Source organism: Indicator indicator, chromosome 7 (genome assembly GCF_027791375.1).
Source record: "Indicator indicator isolate 239-I01 chromosome 7, UM_Iind_1.1, whole genome shotgun sequence".
Taxonomy (NCBI): Eukaryota; Metazoa; Chordata; class Aves; order Piciformes; family Indicatoridae; genus Indicator; species Indicator indicator.
In genome coordinates, this window is record NC_072016.1 from 15,604,133 (window position 1) to 15,624,795 (window position 20,663).

The window sequence follows — 20,663 nt, forward strand, 5'->3', positions numbered from 1 at the left end:
CAGGTTTTTGAAGAATCTTTTAAGTTTTATGCTTATCTTAAGCACTACAGTTTAAAAATCTACTTGGTTTAGTATTAAATCAACAAGTTTTTACAGGAATACATAAAACCCCCGCAACATTTAAAGACAATTCTTTTACTTGTGAAAAAGTGAACTTCTGGCCAGTGGCTTTTTCACTTAGTCGACTCAAGGAGTTTTTGGGGGGCTTCAGTATGATGCTTTTTGAATCTTCAAGTGAAACATAGTCCTATTAAAATGGAATAAAAGCAATGTAGGCATGAGTGTAAAGAGCTCAATTTACAGGAAACAAAATAATCAAACACCTGAAGTATTTTTACAATAAATGTCACACCTGCAATTCATTTTCCCTTTCCGATGATGTAAACGGCCTAACACGCAGGCAAACGTGTATGTGTCCCTTAGACTCCAAACTGCTCCTCTTGAAATAAAAACAGAAGTTAGGAAAATTAGACATTTGACTACAGTGTTTGACAATGAACATGTTAAGACAGTTTTATTTCCATCAAGGTAATCTGAACAGACTTATTTCATGGCACGGGAAGCAAATTAAGTTACTACATGTGTTGTAAGTACTTAGGTCCCTGTACAAGTTCACTGTGATAACTTAAGAGTTAAACATGCAGTAATATGTCCAAGACAATTAGACATCAAGAATGAAACCCACAAAAAATATCAATAATTAAGCTGCTTTGAACTGGCAGCTAGCCTCATTCACAGAAGACCGATGAACACAGTAAGATACCAATACAGTGCCACACAACTTTATGTAATCCTACGTAGCTCCTCCAAATTAAAATTCTACATGTACTTTTTATCTTCTATAAAATTCTGGTCATTAATACTGATGAAAGAACTAAGCTTATTACAAACAAAAATCTAAACAACACAAATATTAAAACTTTCTTACCTGACTCGTGTCTGACCTTGAAGCCAAAGAAAATTTAGCAGAGAGATCTGCTTTAATATCTTCCATATCTACTGCTCCTGTTCTTTGAACCTCAACACTAGCAATATAGGACAGTCTCAAATTCTTCTCGTTATCCAAAGTCTCTTCCATTCTGCAAGATAAAAGTTGGTTTTTGTTTTCTTTGTTCTTTCTGATCATATAATGTCCTCTAAGACTTCAGCAGCTCTGCAAGTCCATTTGAGATCAATAACTGCATTTTCTTCATGACAAAAGCTTTCTTCATCTGATTTATAAGTTACATAGCAAGCCTCCAATAGCTGGGAAGTAGATCTGCAGAGCAGTTTGCATCATGATGAAACAAGAACAACCATTCTTCTTTCAACAAAAACTATTTACTGGGGAAAAGCCCTATGCATATATCATAACCTTGCCAAAAGCCACATCTGACAAGATATAATTCTTAAAAAAAAAAAAGCTGTCATACTGTCCCATATCCACTACCCCATCATTCCATTACAGAGCTCATTCCTAGAGTAACTCAAACTTATCTCTAGAGGACCTGATAAATATGAAGCTGCAATGTATTATCATTATAAGACTAGGTAAAACAGAGTTCAGAGACACTCTGAGACTATTAATGGATCACTAGAAAAGTAGGTCTCATGCCACAACACAAAAAAGCACTTTTTAGCTGTTTTTTCAGTCATTTTACAGATCAGCAATTCATTAATCCATAATTTAATGACTTCTGTGCATCTCAGAATCTAGGCAGTGAAAATTTGCTATGGAAAGTCAAAGTAAGTTGATTCAGTGTTGATAGTATACAGGTAAATTTCAACATGACTTTAGGGAAGGCTTGGGGTTTTTTGTTTGTTAAGGATTTATTTTTTTTGGGAGTGGTTGTTTGTTTTGTTGGGATTTTTTAAAATATTAGTATATCTTGACTGCACTTCAGTCTTCTGTTGCTTTTTCAGGTGGTATAACAGATGTGACTTGGGAGCTTTTGTTTTAAAAAAACAAAAACCCAAGCATCTCCTTGGGCAATTACACAGAGTATGGCAGGAAGGGTTCCAGCTATTAGGCACCTACAACATCACCTCCTGAAGTTTTGAGGCTTTAGGCAATTCAGTGCTCTTCCAATACTACATTCCTGTGTCTATGCTACAGCAACGCATATACATTTTCTCTAAATACTAATGGAGAACATGGCAGTGTGCATTAAAACGACAGATCAGGGCTGGTTCAAACCTGCTTTGCTCAGAAAGAGTGTTGCCTTATTAAGCAGTCATAAATTTTTTCCCCCCCAGCGTAAAACCTGAAATATGCTTGCACTTCAGTGTCAAGACATTTAATAGAATAGCCTTCCTACCTAGCCTGTAAAACATAGATATCGAATTTCATTAAACTAAACAAAAATCACCAAGTGGCAAAAAACCAAAAGTCATACATAAACTAAGCACCAATGTTTAGTTTGTTTCTTCTAATCCACAGGGTTGTTTGGTGTGGTGTTGTGGGTAGGTTTTTTTGTTTGGTTGAGTTTTTTTCTCTTCCCCTTTTCTCGTCAGGCAATTCTAGGAAAACCAGGAAGAACTTGGCCTGCAATATTAACACAACTTGAAGAAACACTGAGCTGCAAATAAGCTACTAGTGGGAAGAAATACACCTGTGCCACCATGGTCAGCTACTCAAAGTCACATTGCAAAACGCTTTATCAGGCCTTGACAGAAAAGATATTGGTTAGATAATGGACATTTCAATTGCCTTAAATAAGAGTATTTTAAAGTGTGATTTGTCAAGATTGCACTGTCATTCTGTGCCTTTTCCTGTTAGAAGCAAAAGACAAATAGCACTGTGCATACAACAAAAGTTGGAACTGAAAGTCTTCAGGTGAGCCTGGCAGTCAGCAATAAGGTTCAAGCACTGACAGCACGAAAACCCGAGATGTAGACTGTCCATCTGTCTCCACATTGTGTCATATAGCTCCGGAATTACCTTAGACGTTCTAGTGTAAACATGCATATTGCCTGTCCGCAACCAGCAAAAGGCATTTGTATACTGAGACATGTTATTGTTACCTCGGCTTATGGCGACAATGCGGTTTAGAGTTGCAGACACCCTAAGAGAAAGGGATACAGAGTGGCACATAGAACGAGGTGTGGTCAAAGCACACACACAGTCTGTAACCCTCACGTGAAGCACAAGAAACGGTAGAAAAAGCTCTAAAACACACAATAAGCTTTGCGGCTTACATAACACATAAAGTACTAACCTTTACACTCACAAAAGCTGTTTTAAAAGAATTTTTTCCCTCTGGAAACACCAACCTTCCACTTCAAGGCTTTGCATTGTTTCCCCGTTCTTACGGGCCGCTACCTCATGGCTTGGTCCGCATCATGGCCCTGGGCCGGCCGTTACCCGCGACTCGCACAGTACCCGCAACAGTACTTAAGTACTCACACACCTTCGGTGACTTTTCACCTACCATAACGCTAGTAACGGCGATAGCAGCAGGGGAAAGCAAAGGGACGAAGCCTCAGCGTCGCCCGCCACGAAAGCCACCCACAATGCTTCCCAGCCCCACCGCCCTCGCCTGCCTCTCTGCCTGCCTCTCTGCCTGCCTCTCTGCCTGCCTCTCTGCCTGCCTCTCTGCCTGCCTCTCTGCCTGCCTCTCTGCCTGCCTCTCTGCCTGCCTCTCTGCCTGCCTCTCTGCCTGCCTCTCTGCCTGCCTCCTCAAGCGAAAGCCCAGTAACTCTACAAACTGCCGCAGCCTTACCTGAAGGCTGCACCACGCTGAGTAAGCCCAGCCTCTGACTCCCAGTGAGAGAAGTTCCGTTACTCCCCCTCCTTTTGCAGGCAGACACCACCGCTCACAGGTATGGCACGGCCGCGGCTTGCTTTTCAAATCCGGCCAATGGCAATGCGCGGCGCCGCTAGGCCCTCTGGGGAGAGAGGGGCGCCGGATGTTGCTGCTGCCAAAGGACCGATGGGAAGTGTAGTTTTGATGGGGTGGTGATGGTGTAGTCTGTTGGCTGGACAGGCGGCGGCTTCTCGGGCGGCAGCTGGGGTTTGCTATGCGGGTGGGTACGAGAGGATGTCTACTGAGATTTCTGTATTGCACGCACGCAGAGCCGTCAGGGCCTGTCCTCTCTTGCGGCAGCTGGACCTCTACTGCCACGGGAAGGCGCCCTGGCTTCGCCAGGTTGCCCCGCGGCCTGCCCGCAGCTGCCCGCCTCGCCGTCTGCACTGCCTGGGCTTTGCTGGTTTGGCAGATGGATATATGTAAGTTAAAACTCGTCAATGCTCCGGGTGATTACACTGCTGCTGGCTCCACGGGCGTTTTGGAGGCCGAGAAGCAAGCTGAGGCTTTGCAATCTGTACAGTCCGTATATAATCAGGGTAATAGCTATTTACAGGTAGTGAAAGGGAAGAGGCCAGGTACCTGCTCAGGCTGCACATGTTCTTTGTCAGAACAGGGATCAGCAGAATTGGGAAACTCCGGGTTTAAGTTCAGTCAATGGCTTGTGCCACACCCCGGGCTGCAATACTGATGGAGTGACAGCTGTGGAATATGCTTACTGTGGTATCTTTGTTTAACACCTACCCCAGGTGGAAATTCTTGTTTGGAACTACTTTGGCTTGATTCAATTTCTTAAATACGAAAGCAATACCAAAGATATCATCCTTTTCTAGAATGTCAGGGTGTGGGAATGTACAGGGTTTGGTAGCAATTGCCATGAGTTTCCTTTTAGACTTGGACTGGAAGTCTTTGAACTTTAATAAAGAACATTTGCTAGGTTTAAATGGAAATAAAACTACAAGTAACTTGAAAATAGTCAGTAATTACCAAAGCCAAACGTTTGTTTTTCATTTGGAAAAAAGCATGCTAATAGATGTTGTATCAGCTGCTTTGATGAGGTTGTCTTGATTAAGTCCCATTTTTCTTTAAGCAAAGGCTATGTTATATCAATAAAAATGTGTACTAGATTTCAGTTTGAATGCATGTTGCAAGAGTTGGTCTGTTTTAACAGTAGAAAATGATGTGCCTTTGAATTTGGCAAACAAAACTGAAAACTCTTGTAGACATTCTTTCAGACTTAGGCTAGCGTTTTTTAAAGTATCTTAATTTCTCTCCTGAACAGAGCAGTGAATTTAAGTTACGAAGCTAACCTAATGCTAAACCACCTTTTTCATACCAGGAAGGAACTGAGAGGAGCTCTCAAAGAAAAGGAAAAAAAACCTCCTGCTAAGAACCCTAAAAGTAGTTTTCTTCCCACTTGTGGGATAGCAAAATTGTAGATCTTCTCATAATGTTTTGCAAGTCATATTCCTAAAAAGTTGGGGTCTGTTTTCTGCAGAAAATTGTTTTGCTGAGTTGAGACATAACAAAGCTCATGGCACAAGCAATATTTTAGGTTTGTTTGAATATTAGATTTCCGAAACTATTTGAATAATATTGCAAATGCTGCATAATTTAAACGAATATCTCAAAGGGCTACCATCAGCACACTGAAAGACCAAACTAAAACACAATCTAACACATGCTCCTAACCTCACACATCAGATCAGATAACCAACACAGCCTGTTTTGGAATGGGAGATGACAAAACTCCTATGTAAATAACCTTTATGGCTTTCCACCAGTATAGTCTCCTTAAAGTGGTTTGTGCAAGGACAGCCAGTTGCAACAAAGATTTCTGCTGCCAAAACTGCTAATCAGATTTCAGGGGGTAATAAGTTATGTTTCTTTCCAAATTCTCTGCAATTTATGGAGCAAGGCTGCCACTCTCCAAAGGGAGAAGATTTTTTTTTTTTTAATTATTCATTATAACTCTCACCATTACTCTCATAAGCTTGATATATATGGCAGGATTGTGCATAGTTTGGGACAGACTATGTGGATAGTCTACTCAGATATCTGAGTGATGAGATGATGCCTTGTGAGACAGCATATTTAAGATAGCTTTTACATTGCTGTCAGAAGTATTTAAAGACATAATACTGTTGAGGCCTGGCCTAACCACCCTTCAGCACATCTAAGCAGCAGCCAAACCAGAACTGGCTTTGTCACTGTATTGAAGTCACCTTTCCTGGGGAATTAACAAAGTACTTCGGTTTCCCCTCTGCACTTTTGGCTCTATGGTGTTTCCTCATGCCCTGACAGCACTGCTTTCCTGTCCAGGTTGGAGGCAAGGTCCTTCTACAGGGTTCATTCAGAGCCAACTGGCATTGAAACTTCTAAATCAGCATCACAGGTATCTTGGAGGAAGATGGTGTATTGCATCATCCTGGTAGTCTGCCATGTCAACCCCTTTTCACAGCTATCTTTCAGTATGGTGCTTGTCATTTATCTTGTTTGTACAATTCTATGGATGTATTTCACACTTCCTTTAATTTGAAATACAGTCACCTGAAAGTAAAGAAACTTTTTCATTACCATCCAGTGTAAGTTGACTAATGCAGTGTTTCTTCCTTTAGACATAAATGCAACTCACATTGCGGCAAAGTGACATGGCCCAGGGCCTGAGGCTTTTGTGGTAATGTCCAGAGATAATGCCTCAACAGTGCTGCAAGGCCCTCCTGGCCCTGCTCACCCTGCAGCATGGGTGGTGTGTCCCTCCACCACCCTGACCCCACTGGGCTCCCAGGCAGACCTGTGGCAGGAGAATCAAGCACAGCTGCAGGTGCTCCCTGGCTCAGGAGGCTTCATCCCAGGGGCAGGTGATGGTATCATGATCTCAGAGATGGCAGCGGGGCTGAGTGGCAAAGAGCAGTTGGCTGAAGTGTCCAGGGCTCTTTTCCTGGGGGAGCAGGGGCTTTCTGCCAGCCCAGCTGTTGTTTTGTGTCTAATTTAGTTAACTGACTAATTGCAGGATTTTGGGTGGGATAGGAGGAAACCTTCACTAGAAGGAGTTTATGAATGGTCATGTGGCTGCCCCCTTAATGTGCTCTGAGACCATAAAATACAATATGGAAAATTAATCATAGACCTGCCAGCGAAGGGGATTGGAAGCACATGCCAGTGTGAGATAACCAGCCAGGAGCCTAGGGAGGAAGAAGAGGGTTGCTGATGGGCAGCTGGAGGCAAGCCATAGCACCTGATGCTGGACTTGGGCCTTGATGCTTGGCATCTGGCTGCATCTCAGGATCAGGGCTGGCTGCTCCAGCAAGTAAGGTGTTGGGAGTTGCCAGTGTTCTGAGGTCATGGTTGTTTAAAAAGTCATTCACTGAGGAGAGAAAGGGAGCTCACAGCTGGGGACATGGTTGTGTTAAGAAGGCTTGGGTTGTGTGTGTTTCTCAGAGATGCAGTGAGACCACTTGGGCCCATGTGAGTGTTTTGTGTAACGAAAATGTGCTACATGTGTTCAGTATATCATCTTTAAATCTTCATCATTCCATTTGAAAACCTGTGCATGGAAAACATAGTATTACTCCTTGAGCAAGAGCTGTGTTGTCTTATATAGGAAAAGATTTGAAATATATTTAATGAGGTTCAGTTTGCATAACTCAAGACTTAGTCTTTGGAAGGAGCGCAACTGAGACAAAAAAAAAGCTATCAGTGTTTCTTCCTGCTTCTCTTTCAGCCCTCTGGCTATTCTTTCTCACCCTTTTTGAATTATTTCATAATTCTCTGGTGAGCTAAAGAGATCATTTCAGCTGTAATCAACCTTTCAATCTTCTAATTAAACAAAAAGTTTCAAAATCACTTATTTTTATAATACAGCATAAATACAGTACTAAATAATGGCTGTTTTGAAGGTCAAATGTAGGATTTTGAAATCGGAACCTTCTACCTCTCATCACCAAGCTAAAACATACCTGAAGACATAATTGTGTGTCTTGGATCATTTTACTTACCGTGTGTGTAAGTGCAGTTTCAGTGTCGGGTTCTTTTAATATGAACAGCTCTTTAATAAGCACATGTAATGAAGCACCTCATAGTGATAGTCTTCTATATTGGCTCTGGCAACTAAAGCAAGTAAATGGCTTGGATATTGTGAGGAATTGGGAATGCAGGGGGTTTTGTTTGTTGGGTTGTTTTGGGTTTTTGGTTTTTTTTTCCATTCTTCTGATATTATGAACAGGAAGCTGTTCAAGGCAGGATCATTAAGGCCTTCCATTAGGGCTGTTGTACTTACATTTTCCTAATGTAGTGGGTTTCTGAACCTCACAGGGGCTTTGTAACATTGTCACAGCATAAATTACAATAAAATATGTCTCTTAAATGTTTCTATGATACACCTTATTCATTTGAACTCAAAATTCAGAGCAAAATTTAATAGGCTGCCAAGATGAATAGTAACTGAGAAGTATTTTGCGTGTATATACATATTAATATATGTTTTGCTGTGAAAGGAAACTGAAGCTTTACTAACTGTAGGACAAAAATAAAAATTTACTTTTTTTTTCCTTCTACTTTTTCTAGGATCTTTCTACAAGTTTGGCAACAGATGTTATAAGACAATGATGGCTAAGTATTTTGATGCTTTATTGCTGAAATAGACTGAAGCATTTAGACACCTAACACCGCAATATCAGCCAATATAACAGCAAAAATGACCTGTGTTGGAGAAGATGGTAAGAACTTTTTTCACTTTGTGACATTATTGTTTGTCCTATAAAGCCTATCAGCTGTTCTGTCTGACTTAGTTATATAGTGAATAGTGTAGTTGCTTATCAGGTGTTTAAGATAGGTGTTGTGAATAGTAAAACTGTTGTTTAAAAAATATAAAGTCAAAGGGCTTTTTCATGAATGCATTTTTATATGAGAAAAGATTACAACTCTGCCGTATGAGTTTTAAGAACAAGTCTGTGTAGATGACTTTTCCATAGAACTGGTTACTAAATACAGTTTCTGGGGTATTTCTGGTGTGCCCCATAAAATTAACTCCGTGCCAACCAGACCCAGTACACTGTTTCACTTTGGGTTATGATCATGCTGAATCATGTAACTAGGCAATTTTGAGGTTGGTTGGAAACCTTGACAGAGAATCCACAAGCAGATAGTTGGTAGGTGTATAATATTCTTCCTTCCTAGTCAACATACTGATGTCTCAGGACAGTTAGAAATGGCACAACAACTAGATTAATAAATTGAATCCTGTACTTAGTAAAGTCAATTTGAGTTTTCACATAGCCAGGATCTTGCATCTTAGTATTCCTATGGATTTTGTATCCTTATATCCTTTGGACATAAAAATTAAGTGTTATTGTTGATACAGGAGGGCAAATGCAGCCCAGAAACATTGACTGCTTTAGAAAAGGGGATTTTACATATACTTCTTTTTTCTTCTCTTTCCCCCCCTTTTTTTTCTTTTTATTTCTTCTTTTTTTTTTCTTTTTTTCATCTTTTAATTTTTAAAAATTATTTTTAAGCCTGTGCTTACATTCTGCAAATGTTTGCATAATATCTTTTAGCTCTAAGTTTGGGACTGGGCCTGTTGCCACTTTTTGCCATACAAGATATTAATTATTTTCTTTGCAGACAGTGTGTTAGCTTGTAACCTCCAGGTTAAGGGCTGGGGATGAATGCCAGATCTTTTTAGTAAAACTCTATTTCTTTCCATGTGTTGTTGATTTTTATACAATCATCTACAGAGCTGTATAAATACCACCATGGGTAACTGTAATTTAAAGGTAAGATCTCAGGATGGAGTTTTGTAAAATGAAACATATGTTTGAGTTCTATTTCAATTGAGGTTTCAGAAGTTTTATTTCAGTTCCAGGCTGCTTGTGGAAATTCTTGGTGTAATAAATTCAATCTTAAATCCTTAGGATTGCTTTTTTGAGAGCATTGTTTCTTCTTTTTAGTATTAAATAAAGTACAAGCTATAAATGGCTTTCTAATGGTTCCAGAGCCCTTAAAACATCCCCAGAAAATTTTACCAAAGACATTCTATTGATCATTGCATTACATTCTCAACTGTTGCACTGTTTTTTTATTAGAAACTTAACAAGATAAGTTGGAACATTAATTCAATATGTATCTAGAGTAATGCAATTCTGAAATGGGAAACTGGCCAAGAAACTAAGATGTATCTAAATATATCAGATGTATAGCTGATAGCCAAAGTAACTGAAAGGTTTTCATTAAAGAGGGGGTGTGTGTATATTTATGTTCTGGATATAAGCCAGAAGAGCAGACACTGTCTCAAAAGATGCCTCAAAAAGATGTGGTTCAAGAGCAAGAAGCTTACTGCTCATGTAACATGGGCTAAATCCAAGAAGGAGGGTGTGTTACAGTGTAGCCATTACAGTGGTCCAGTATAGTTGTGCTGGTTTGAGTCCAGACAGATCCTGTCTTGCCCCAAGAGGGACAAGGGAATAACACTCACGCAAATGGATTGGAGAGTGATGGAAAGTTTAAATGGAAAAGCAATTGATGAAACTACAAAAACTACAAAGCATAGTGACAAGAATATCCCAAAACGTACAGAGCCCCTTACCTAACACCCAAAGGCTTCCCAATTCTTCCCTTCTCCCACCTGAGGGTATACCCAAACCCCCAGGGCTCTTTCTTCCCCCTCCCACTGCTAGGCTAGTCTCAGGCTGGCCAGATCTCATCTTTCGTGCTCTGACATCCAAGACAGAGCTTCTTTTATTCTTGGCAAGTGTTAAGTGTCTGTCTTGACCTCGGACATTAGTCATGTTCTCTGACATGATGTACTATTCCTTGGAATGTCATCATGGCTTTGGGAACTAGGGGTTTCACCTTGAACTCATGTGAAGATGCAGTTGGAGGAGGATAGTCATGCCATTGACCCTCAGATGTTTTAGCTTGGGCTTCCTGTAGACCCAGTGGCAAAAAAAATGCTCAGAATAGTTTCAGACATAAGTTAAATTCTTGTTCTGAAAGTGCAGTTATGCTACATGGTACAGCTAAGTGATAGAACCATAACCTGAATTGCCTTCTGGAGTAACCTTACTTCATTCACTAGCATCTTAGTTTAGATATCAGTATGTCTAGTATTAGGTAACACAGTTATCCTACAGCATGAGAAAAGGGCAAGGAATGATTGTTTAGAAAATAGATTTCTTAACCAGTGACTTAGATTTAAAGGATCTGAAAATGGTGGCTCTTCGACAACAGCAGATGGCCCAGGGCATTTCCTGTCTTTTAATAATTATAATTATAATAACAATATAATAATAGCAATAGTAATAGTAATAATAATAATAATAAATATATTGTTATTATTGTTGTTGTTGTTGTTATTTTATTTTATGCTTGTATTTTATTATTATTTCAAACTCCTGATTGTCTGTCCTGTAGGGAAAACAGAAGGCTAGGAGCTTAATACATACTAGATATCTGCCCTGCATAGAATGAAGCCATGCTCCTCTGAAAGGAAGAGCCTGTATTTATGCTTTGCAAATTGAACTACAGTGCTTTTTGCAGTCGTAGAATCATAGAATGATTTGGGTTAGAAAGGATCTTAAACCTCATTTGGTTCCAACCCCCCTGCCATGGGCAGCAATGCATTCTACTAGATCGGGTTGTTCAAAGCCCCATGCAGTCTGGCCTTGAACACTTGCAGGAGGTTGCGCCCGCAACTTCTCTAGGCAACCTGGTCCAGTCTTCACTGCCCTCACAGTAAAGAATTTCTTCCTAATGTCTAATCTAAATCTACTCTCTTTCAGTTTGAAACCATCATCTCTTGTCCTGTCACTACACTCCCTGATAAACAGTCCCTTTCCATCTTTTCTGTGAGCCTCCTTTGAGTACTGAAAAGCTGCTATAAGGTCTTTGTGGAGCCTTCTCTAGGCTGAATAACCCCAGCTCTCTCAGCCTATCCCCATAGGGGAGGTGCTTCAGCCTTTTGGTCATCTTTATGGGCCTCCTCTGGACCAGCTTGAGCAGGTCCATGTCTGTCTTACATTGGGGGCCTCTTGAAGAGAAACACAGTCTTCACTGAAAGTGGCACAGTAGATAAAATATCATCAAAATTCATAAAGGGTGATTCTCAAAAGGTGGATTCATGAGCAGCTAATTTTTTTAACACATTCTTGTATCATTATTTTCAGCCAAATCAGCAAGTGGATCTATGTCACCAAACAGGTGCTGAGACAGCAGAAGAGGAGGCAGAAATGCTGGTGGGACAAAAGGGCAGGGTTGCTGTTCAGCAGTCTTAGATTGGCAAAATTGCTTGTGAAGTTGCATCTTTGGCAATTCTTCAGCAAGGAGTTAAATATGCAGACAGATGGATGGATTGCAGTTTATAGGCATACCCAGACTTGCAGAGTTAGTATTTCCAAATGTAGTTGAACTTACAGTTCACATGCTGCAGCCAAGGGTAAGCAGAGTTTTGAAACAGTCCAGGCTTCCTTACTGAAACTTTGCTCACAGATGAAATCTGAAGAAATTGAAAGTTTTCAACCGAAATGAGTGTTACCAAGCACTGATTGTTCTGCCCCTCTGTGGTCAGAGTAAAGCCCATTTTGCAAGTACTGGGATGTAAATGGCAAAATTCCATTGTTAATAATTCAGTGTTGTGCATCTGCGTTTCTCTTCACTGTTTAAACAGATGATAGATCTGACTGTAGTTCAGTCAGGTACTGTTGTATTACCACATGTGACTGAAGAATACAGACATTGGCAAAGCATTGTAAGATCTTTTGAGGTGAACACCATTATAAAAAGAAGATAATTATTCCAACAATTAATCCAAATATTCTATGTAGAACAGATCGAGGCATTGTGAAAAGAGCCAAAACAAATTTAGGGTAAGGGAGGAATCCTTTTATTGTAAGGATAATATTAGTATGAAGTTAGAAATGATTCATTCTTGAACTCATTTGTAACTGGATGACTCATGCTCTTAGCAAATGAATTAACTAAGACAACTTATTCAAAAATAGATGCTATAGTTTTATTACTGTTTTAATCAGACGGCTATTTCTGGTACAAATAAACATGAGTCTTGATTTCAGGTGTAACAAATACAGCTTTATGCTTTAACTTACACCACAGTGCTCCTTGAGGATGTGTTACACATGCCATTTTTTTTTCTCATCTGATGTTTTCAGTTCTAGGTGGCTGGTGGAGCTAGCTACTGGGTGTCTGTAGCAGCTGTGGCCATCCAGAATCTCATCAGTGAACCTGGGCAAGGAAATTCTAATGTGGTATGTATTTCTTTCCATCCAGGAGCTGTGAATAAAATTTTCACCTCAGAATTCTTAATTGCTTGATAAATATTATTGAGCAAACGTTGATATGGGGATGATGGGAAGATCCATGCAGCTTTGCTTGTGATGGATATGGTACCACATTGCTGGCAACCCCCTCTCTTTCTCTGTTTCTTTTTCTCTCCCTCTCCCCACTTTGGTGCCTGCATTTTGTAGTATCACAAGTGAGGTCAGACTTGCTGAAACCACAACTAATGCCAATACCTGTCTATGATGGGAAGAGGACACAGACCACAAATGTGGGATTTCTGGCCTCTTGTTAGGCAAGTCTGTTACTTGCTTTTCCCTTTCCTCCCAGTTCCCATTGTACTTGACCTTCCTATGTATCATTAACTCCTGTCAAAGTTCAGTGTCACTGGTTGCTGATAACTCAGTTTCATTTGACTATGCATACCCTCTTCTCTAAATAAATCATGTTACCTCTGTGTGGACATTTATCACGCAATGAAAATACAGAACACCATTTTATTGTGATTGTTCTGAATTATTTTCAGCTGAAGTAATAAAGAGGTAAGTCTTGACATATTTAGGTGAGATACTCACATTTCTCAAGTACAATTCTTAAATTGGCAGTGTAACTTGTAACATTAGAAAATTTTCATGTGCATTGCAGATACCTATACTTTATTCTTAAGAAGTAGGCTATTTGGTAGTATAGGTAAAATTATTCTTGTACCAAGACAAAATATCTTAAGAAGGCTTCATTGAGTTTCTGTTCTCTTTATTTTGTTCAGTTGTAAATATAGCAGACAACAGATGAAATAACCATTGACATAGAGAATAACACAAATTATGTCAAACAAGGATTTCCTACTGTGTTTTGAGGTCAGTAACCTGTGTACCTAGAACTTTGATCACACTGGTAACAGCCAAATGACAAAACTCATGTGGATGTATATGTAAGGATGAATAGGTGGCTTTTCACTCAATTTTACAAGCTGAAATGTCAGTAAAAATGTATGTTTCCAACAGGCTAAAAAAGCTTCAACAGAGAAAGCTAATACTGATGAGTTAAGTTGCTGAAACTGCAAGCAAGGGTTGTCTTTTTTTGCTTGCTTTGTTGTTTTTGAAACCTATATAGGTCCTGGTTTTTTATGAGCAACATGAAGGAGGAGTCATTCCGGGGCCCTGCCATATCAAAGACAAGACAGCATGTTCTGTCTGATGAAGTGTTAAGTTTGACTGCTAAGCGGCCAGTCCAAAGCACTGCTAGATTAATAGGCAGTTTTGCTGGGAATATGACTTCTAGGGAACTGAAGCTGTTGCTTGAATCTATGACAGGCTGGAGAAAATGGGAATTCCTTTTAAGAAGATTAACATATTCTGATGCTTCAGAAATTTGAAGTCTTCAAAATTTCCATTTAGCACTGATCCTTCCTAGGCAAATGAGTTAAAAAATCTGTGAATGATTCTGGAATACTGCAACTCAATTTTCCAGTTGGAAAGCATGAATATTTTAATTTCCATTTTGGGTCAAACTGATCCAAATGCAGGTTTCAGTTTGGTGGTGAGACCTGTCTTCAAACCCTTTCTCAGATCTCTCACTACTTTTTATTTTAACATTGTTGCTTGTTTCATTTAATGAGAAGTGGAAGAGCAGTCGTTCAGGTCACAAATTCCCAATAGGCCAAGAGTGTGTTTTTTATTAGTTATATTTTATTGCAAGAAAATAATTTTGTTAAGGCTAAGGATCCTGCAGTGAAATGCAAGTTGCCCTCTATGCTGGAGAGACCTTGGCAGTTACTTTCAGACAAGTTTCTTTTTTTCTGTGTGTACAGGTTGTAAAAACCTGGAAGTTCTAAACTGGCTTCTTGACAAAAATAAAATGCATTGCACAGAACAGATTCTTCACTGTAATATGTATCTGAAAGGTCACCAGTCCCACAAATATCAGAGGATGTAACAATAGCAAATGAACCTAATGTTAGCAAAATGTTTCGGTGCTTCCCTTTGTTACTAAGTAATCCGAGCCTTTAGGAACAAATTTGTCATTTGTATCACAGCCCCTTCCTACACAAAGCTCTCATTCTTTGCAAGTGTGGATAAAAAGATACTTTTTAAAAGTTTGACATTTGAGTTTTATTGTCTGTGTTTTTTCCTTAATCTTACAAGGATGTATTAAATGTTTTTTTCAGCATCAGAGTCCTAAGCAAAACTTTTGATTTACCTATCTGAAAGCAAAGTGATACTGTTCAAGTACTAAAGTTTTAACTCCAGATTAGTTGCAGTGTTTGGACTTAACCCTGGTCTTAAATGCTCTTTTGTATATACACTTCCCTGCTACTGGTTGAGGAGAAATATCAAAGGTGGGGTGTGTTTCAGTTTTGCACTCATTCCCATCTCTGGACTAGTTTGGAAGGATGAAGGTAAAAGCTCTGTATCCGTTCTGTCCTCTGATGGACACTGTGTATTCCCTCCTGGTTTAGAGCAGTAAGCCAGTTTTGTCTGGTTTGCAGGTGTATGTCTAGCTAGAATAGTTCAGAGAGATGCCTTTTATTCCTTTTCTACAAACAGGCATCAGAAGTCTGTTTCCTTGATATTATCTGATTTGTAATCATTTGTATTCATGGGAATTTCATTTAAGCTCTGGGAATACAGACCAATGCAAGTGAGAAATCTCTGTGCAGACGAGTATTGATAGAAGAACCAGTTTCTCTCCTCCTCTTCAGAGGAAGGAGAGTCTTTTGTAATTGTCAACCTCTCTGTTGTCTTTCAAAGTGCTGGGTTTGAAACGGTTGCTTTCCTCCTAATGGCATTATAAAGGTCCGTATAAAAATGTTGAGTTGAAAAAAAAAAAAAAAAAGTGAAAATATTCAGCCAAGTAAAACCAGTATGTGTGCCTACATGAGGGTAATTGCCTGTGGGGGAGCAATCTGCCAAATGCTCTGCTGCTTGTTGCAATGATTTTTTTATGATGATGAACAGTATTTCTCAACAGTGAGTTGTGAACTTGTGTGTTTTCCAATTTAATTTTGTTTATGTAAGCCTTATATTTGAAAGTAAGTAGCAGTACACTGAGCCAAATACTTAGGTAGGAGACAGAGTGGATGGAAGCAAAGGAAAATGTATTTGAAAGGAGATTTTTTTAGCTTTTTTTACATACCTAATAGCTTGAATTGATTACCTGGCTTTTCCTTTTTTACAAACTGCAGAATAGAAACTGTGGCACAGAAAAAAGGTGATTCACCTCCAAAAACTACTTTGTCTTCGCTGGCTTGTACTCCTAAACAATAATCAAGGACTAGATTTTCAATGTTTACCAATTTAGGAATTTTTATATGAAATAACTGAAATAAGGCACTGAGGTTTTTTTTTTGTTGTTGTTTCCTATTAGAGATGGGCACCAACAGCTCTGCCATGATTCAGTTAAAGAGTAAATGCACCAAATTAAGTTGTATTTGTATAGTCGGACACAAAGAAACAGGAATTGGAAGGGAAAACTTTAGAAAGAAAAGGTTCTTGCTGTTTTGTGACTGCTGCATATTTGGCTTTTTTCAGTTGGGGCAGAAGACGTCAACTACGATCTCTACCTCAGAGCTGCCAAAGGATAACTGTAGAAACTGCTTGGGCAACTGCAAAGTCTGGCTACAGGGATGGGTAGGCTGGTAAGACCAAACTCCATCTACATACTCTTTTGATTGTTATTCCCTAGTCTTGGCTATTGTTGTTAGATATGTAAGTCATGTCCCAGACCAGACAACTTCTTCCAGGCAGCATTCATACTCCCTTGCCTGGACACTAAGCTTGGTGATTGGGCCAGGAAATCTATCTATGCTCTACTTTTCATCAATGAAGGGAAAGAACATTCTTCCTGAGGGTAGTTCAGACCTCTAAAGCTAAGTTCCTGCTTAGACAGAGTGTCTTTCTCCATCTTTATTGATGAAAAGTGAAGCAGAGATGGGTTTCAATGCTGTGAAGAGGGTCAGGGCTTTCCCTCATTAAATAAGCAGATTTTGTTGAAGTGTCACAGAAGGCATAATTGAACAGAGCTTGCATCAGGAAGTGAGTGGGGAGGAAAGGAACTGGTGGTCAGTAAAATCTTTCTTGGCTTCCATCTGGCAAAGATTCAGGCATATGACTAACCGTATGCCCTTCACTTCCTCTGTCATCCAATATCAGTTTTCCCTCTCAGATGCATCAGTGTTTGGGACAAGCAGAACTCTAATGCCAGCTAGTTGTTGTCATAGTAAGGCTTAGCTTTCTTGTGATCTCTAGAGACATTTGTGTGCCTTTTTAAATACTTTGTCATTGCATTTTCTAGATAAGGATTGTACACAGTTTTAGAGCTGTTTTGTCCCGTTTGATTTACCCTTCTATTATTTGTCATCGTATAGTTATGTTTGACTGTTGGTTTTCTAGCTCTGCAATTTAAAATAAGGGGAAAATGCATTAAAATGTCTATTGAAGGTCCTGCACACACCAAAAAGTATGCGTGAAAAGCAATTGGGAAGAAATACTGGACTCTTAGACTTGGCACTTTTTGATATTTGATATGTGAATATATCTAAAATAAATCAACAGTATCTGATCTTTTGCAAGGAATGCTCTTACTGTTTTTATGTTAATTTATCAAGCTCTACTGTATTTGCTTTATTTTCAAGGGGAAAAATTGAATAGTATGACTTTGCTGTAATACAGAAACAAGATAAACATAGAAGTAACTTGAATAGAAATAGAAACAGGAATGGCAGCATGCCAGCAACCCCTTGAGCATAAATCTGCAGGCAGCTATGCCATTACACTTTTTGCGTTGCTTAATATAGTTTGTGTAAACTGAGACGTGCACATGCTCCTCATTACCACTTCCCTCCAAAAAATGACCAAAGCTTTGTAGCTGGCTGGCTTTGAATTATAATAACACCACTGGCACTCTGCAAAATAGTTTTTTTTTTTCAGTTCTTGAGTAATGGATTTACATGTGGACTGCACCTGTTTGGTGCTTATTTTAGCTTGGCCTCAGATCAGGGATATAGGACCCCCACAGAATGAGGGAGGGGGAACTAATCCTCATAGGTTCCTGAGACTATCAGGCCAGGTTGCCTGATGATAACATACCTGAAAGGTTTTTGGTTGTTTTTTTTTTTGGTTGGTTTCATCTGTTTGGTTGTTAGTTGTCTTTTTTGTTTGTTTGTTTTTGAAACTGTAAGGGCTGGAGCACAGTACCACTCATCCTGTGGCAGAGTATCTTAACCACAGTTGGTTAGTTGTTAGTTTGCTAAAACTGACTCACAGAGTTACAGAATTGCAGCCTGCCTCTCTTTATTTATAAACAAATAAACAGAGGTGAAAGAAAGCTGGGTGTCTGAAGTGCAAGTGGTTATGGAATAATCCATGAAGTATTTGCCATACAAATGTGTACTGTGCAGTGAGTCAATATAGTAGACTTGTTCATGGAGTCCATTTGTGTCCTGGATTCTTCAGCATGCTATGTGTTTATAGTCTTTTTCCCACCAGATTGCTGGTTTACAGTAAAATACATAGGAGAATATTTAAAAAAAACCAAGTAATTTCCGCCTATTCCTGTTCAGAAAGGAAAACAGAAATACTGAGTAAATGTTAATACTGAAAGAACTGGAAGCGTCCTCAATTTTGTTTGTCAGTATTGCACTTCTGCCTGGAGTGTTGTCTTGCAAGTTAGACTAAACACTGAGCAGGCTCATAGGGTTTGTTTAGGAAATTAGGACTGTGGTTGCCTCAAAGTGTTATAAACTAAACCTGTAATATAAGCCATGACTTTGTTGACAGATGTGTGTTCCACCTAGTTCTTGATTTACAACCACTTTAGTTTCTGTATATTTCAAATATACAGAAATTTAAATCTTTTAAATTCGAGGGATGTAGAGTAGGCAGTAACACTGAATGTGTGTGTGTGGTAAGAAGATAAGATAGTGCAGTACTTATTAAAAAATACTGGCTTTCAGCCACTTGTACTGTGATGCATTGTATCATAAATAGTACGGGTAAAACCCAAGCAGACAGCAGGTCTTGAGGCAACTGCTCAACTGTGAGAGTAGCAGGATAGTTTATTTCTACTTATTGTCCTATTTTCAAGAGGTGAAACTATCACTTCTGTCATATTCTCCTGGGTTGTGTTTTCCAAGACATTCGAGCTTTTCAAATACTAAGTATAATGTGGGACCTTCACATCACCAATATAGCCCCTTTGCAGAGCACAGGCTGTCTGTATCAGGCCATGAGTTCATGTGTGCAGAATAGAGGGTATGTGAAACCTTTCTAAAAGCTCATTCCAAAGTTAAACAAGCATAAACAAAAATAATACAAAAGAGCTGGTACTTTGCAGTGCAGAAATCAGTTCATGTGGTATTTATCAGTACAAGAGTCTGAAATTGTTTTGATAAAGCAGCGCAATGGTTTGAAGCTTAATCTCTCCACAACACAAAAGTGTTTTCCTCCATTCCTGCTGGAGGCAAACTTGCACACTTAGAAGTGAAGTCTGTTCCTCTGTCAATTAATTTGGACTGTCTTCAGCATTCCTCCATTTTTATATTTTTCTTCAGCATTATTTGAGGTGACATTTGTTGTTACAACATGCCATTGGGCTGCACTGTCCTGACCTTGTCAGTCCTAACAGTGTTTTCCTTATGTACTTTTATTTATCAGAGTCTAGTTCGCTTCTATCCTGGGCATGATTGTGCAATATTTACAGCAAAATATTAGGGAAATATTTAATTAGAAATGAAAGATTGGGAAGAATGTCAGAAAGGTGTCAAGGCCATGCTTTCTCCTCACTCTTAAGACAGGATCAGCTCTACTTCGACTGTTCCTCACAGATACTTAACTTTTCCTAGAAACTTGGAGCAGTGAATAGTTCAGTCTTCCAGTGCAGTCTAATGCTTGTCTAACTTGATTCTAGGAAATTCCTCAGGTCTAAAGTGAAATTACCTTACTGCAGTTCTCTCTTATGTATTCTTTCTTATTTCTCAGCAACTGTGATACATCTCCTTTGCTATTACCCATTCCAGATTTGAATATCCTTTCAAATCTTAATTTTCTGGACTAATACTTGATGTTTTCATTTAATTGCAGAGACAAATAGATTTGCAGGAATGATTCCCCTCTTTTCCACTGGGCTGGTTGTACGTACAGTCAGTTTCCCTCTCAGGCATGGAGAAAGGGACAACCATTGCCAACTGAGGATAGTACCAGTAAGGATTCCCCATGTCTTCATAAAGCCTAACCAGTGAGCTGCCTTGAACTGGAATGTGGTATGAAGGTCCCTGCCAGTCCAGGCAGCAGACTTCTGATTTTTAGTTTAAACATAATTTAGTAAGTTAGGGACTTTTCAAGCAATTTCATCATTTTGGAAGCACTACAGCTTCTTCTAGCGATAAATGTATATAGTCTGCCTTTCTTCGTACTGTCTTCAGGGTAGTCACTTTTGGGCTGGCAATTACAGCAGTTACTTATGCATTGGGATGTGAAGGAAAAACGTGAGTGTTTTAATCATCCTCAGAACATTGATGGCTGTTTTTTAGGACAAAAATTTTACTTGTCGTTTGTTCTCTTTGTTTCCCCAACTTAATGTGCATGT

At 39.3% G+C, this 20,663-nt stretch overlaps 1 protein-coding gene across 1 annotated transcript in view; it reads right to left on the reverse strand.

Annotated features, from left to right (window-relative positions):
• KIF20B (kinesin family member 20B) overlaps positions 1 to 1,078 on the reverse strand; it is a 39,605-nt gene extending 38,527 nt beyond the window's left edge. Inside the window, exons 1-3 of the mRNA XM_054382239.1 lie at positions 929 to 1,078; positions 353 to 439; positions 140 to 247 (exon numbers count right to left, since the gene is read on the reverse strand). Coding sequence (XP_054238214.1) covers positions 140 to 247; positions 353 to 439; positions 929 to 1,078 — 345 coding nt within the window. The remainder of the gene's footprint in view (positions 1 to 139; positions 248 to 352; positions 440 to 928) is intronic.
• Positions 1,079 to 20,663: the final 19,585 nt, after the last annotated feature.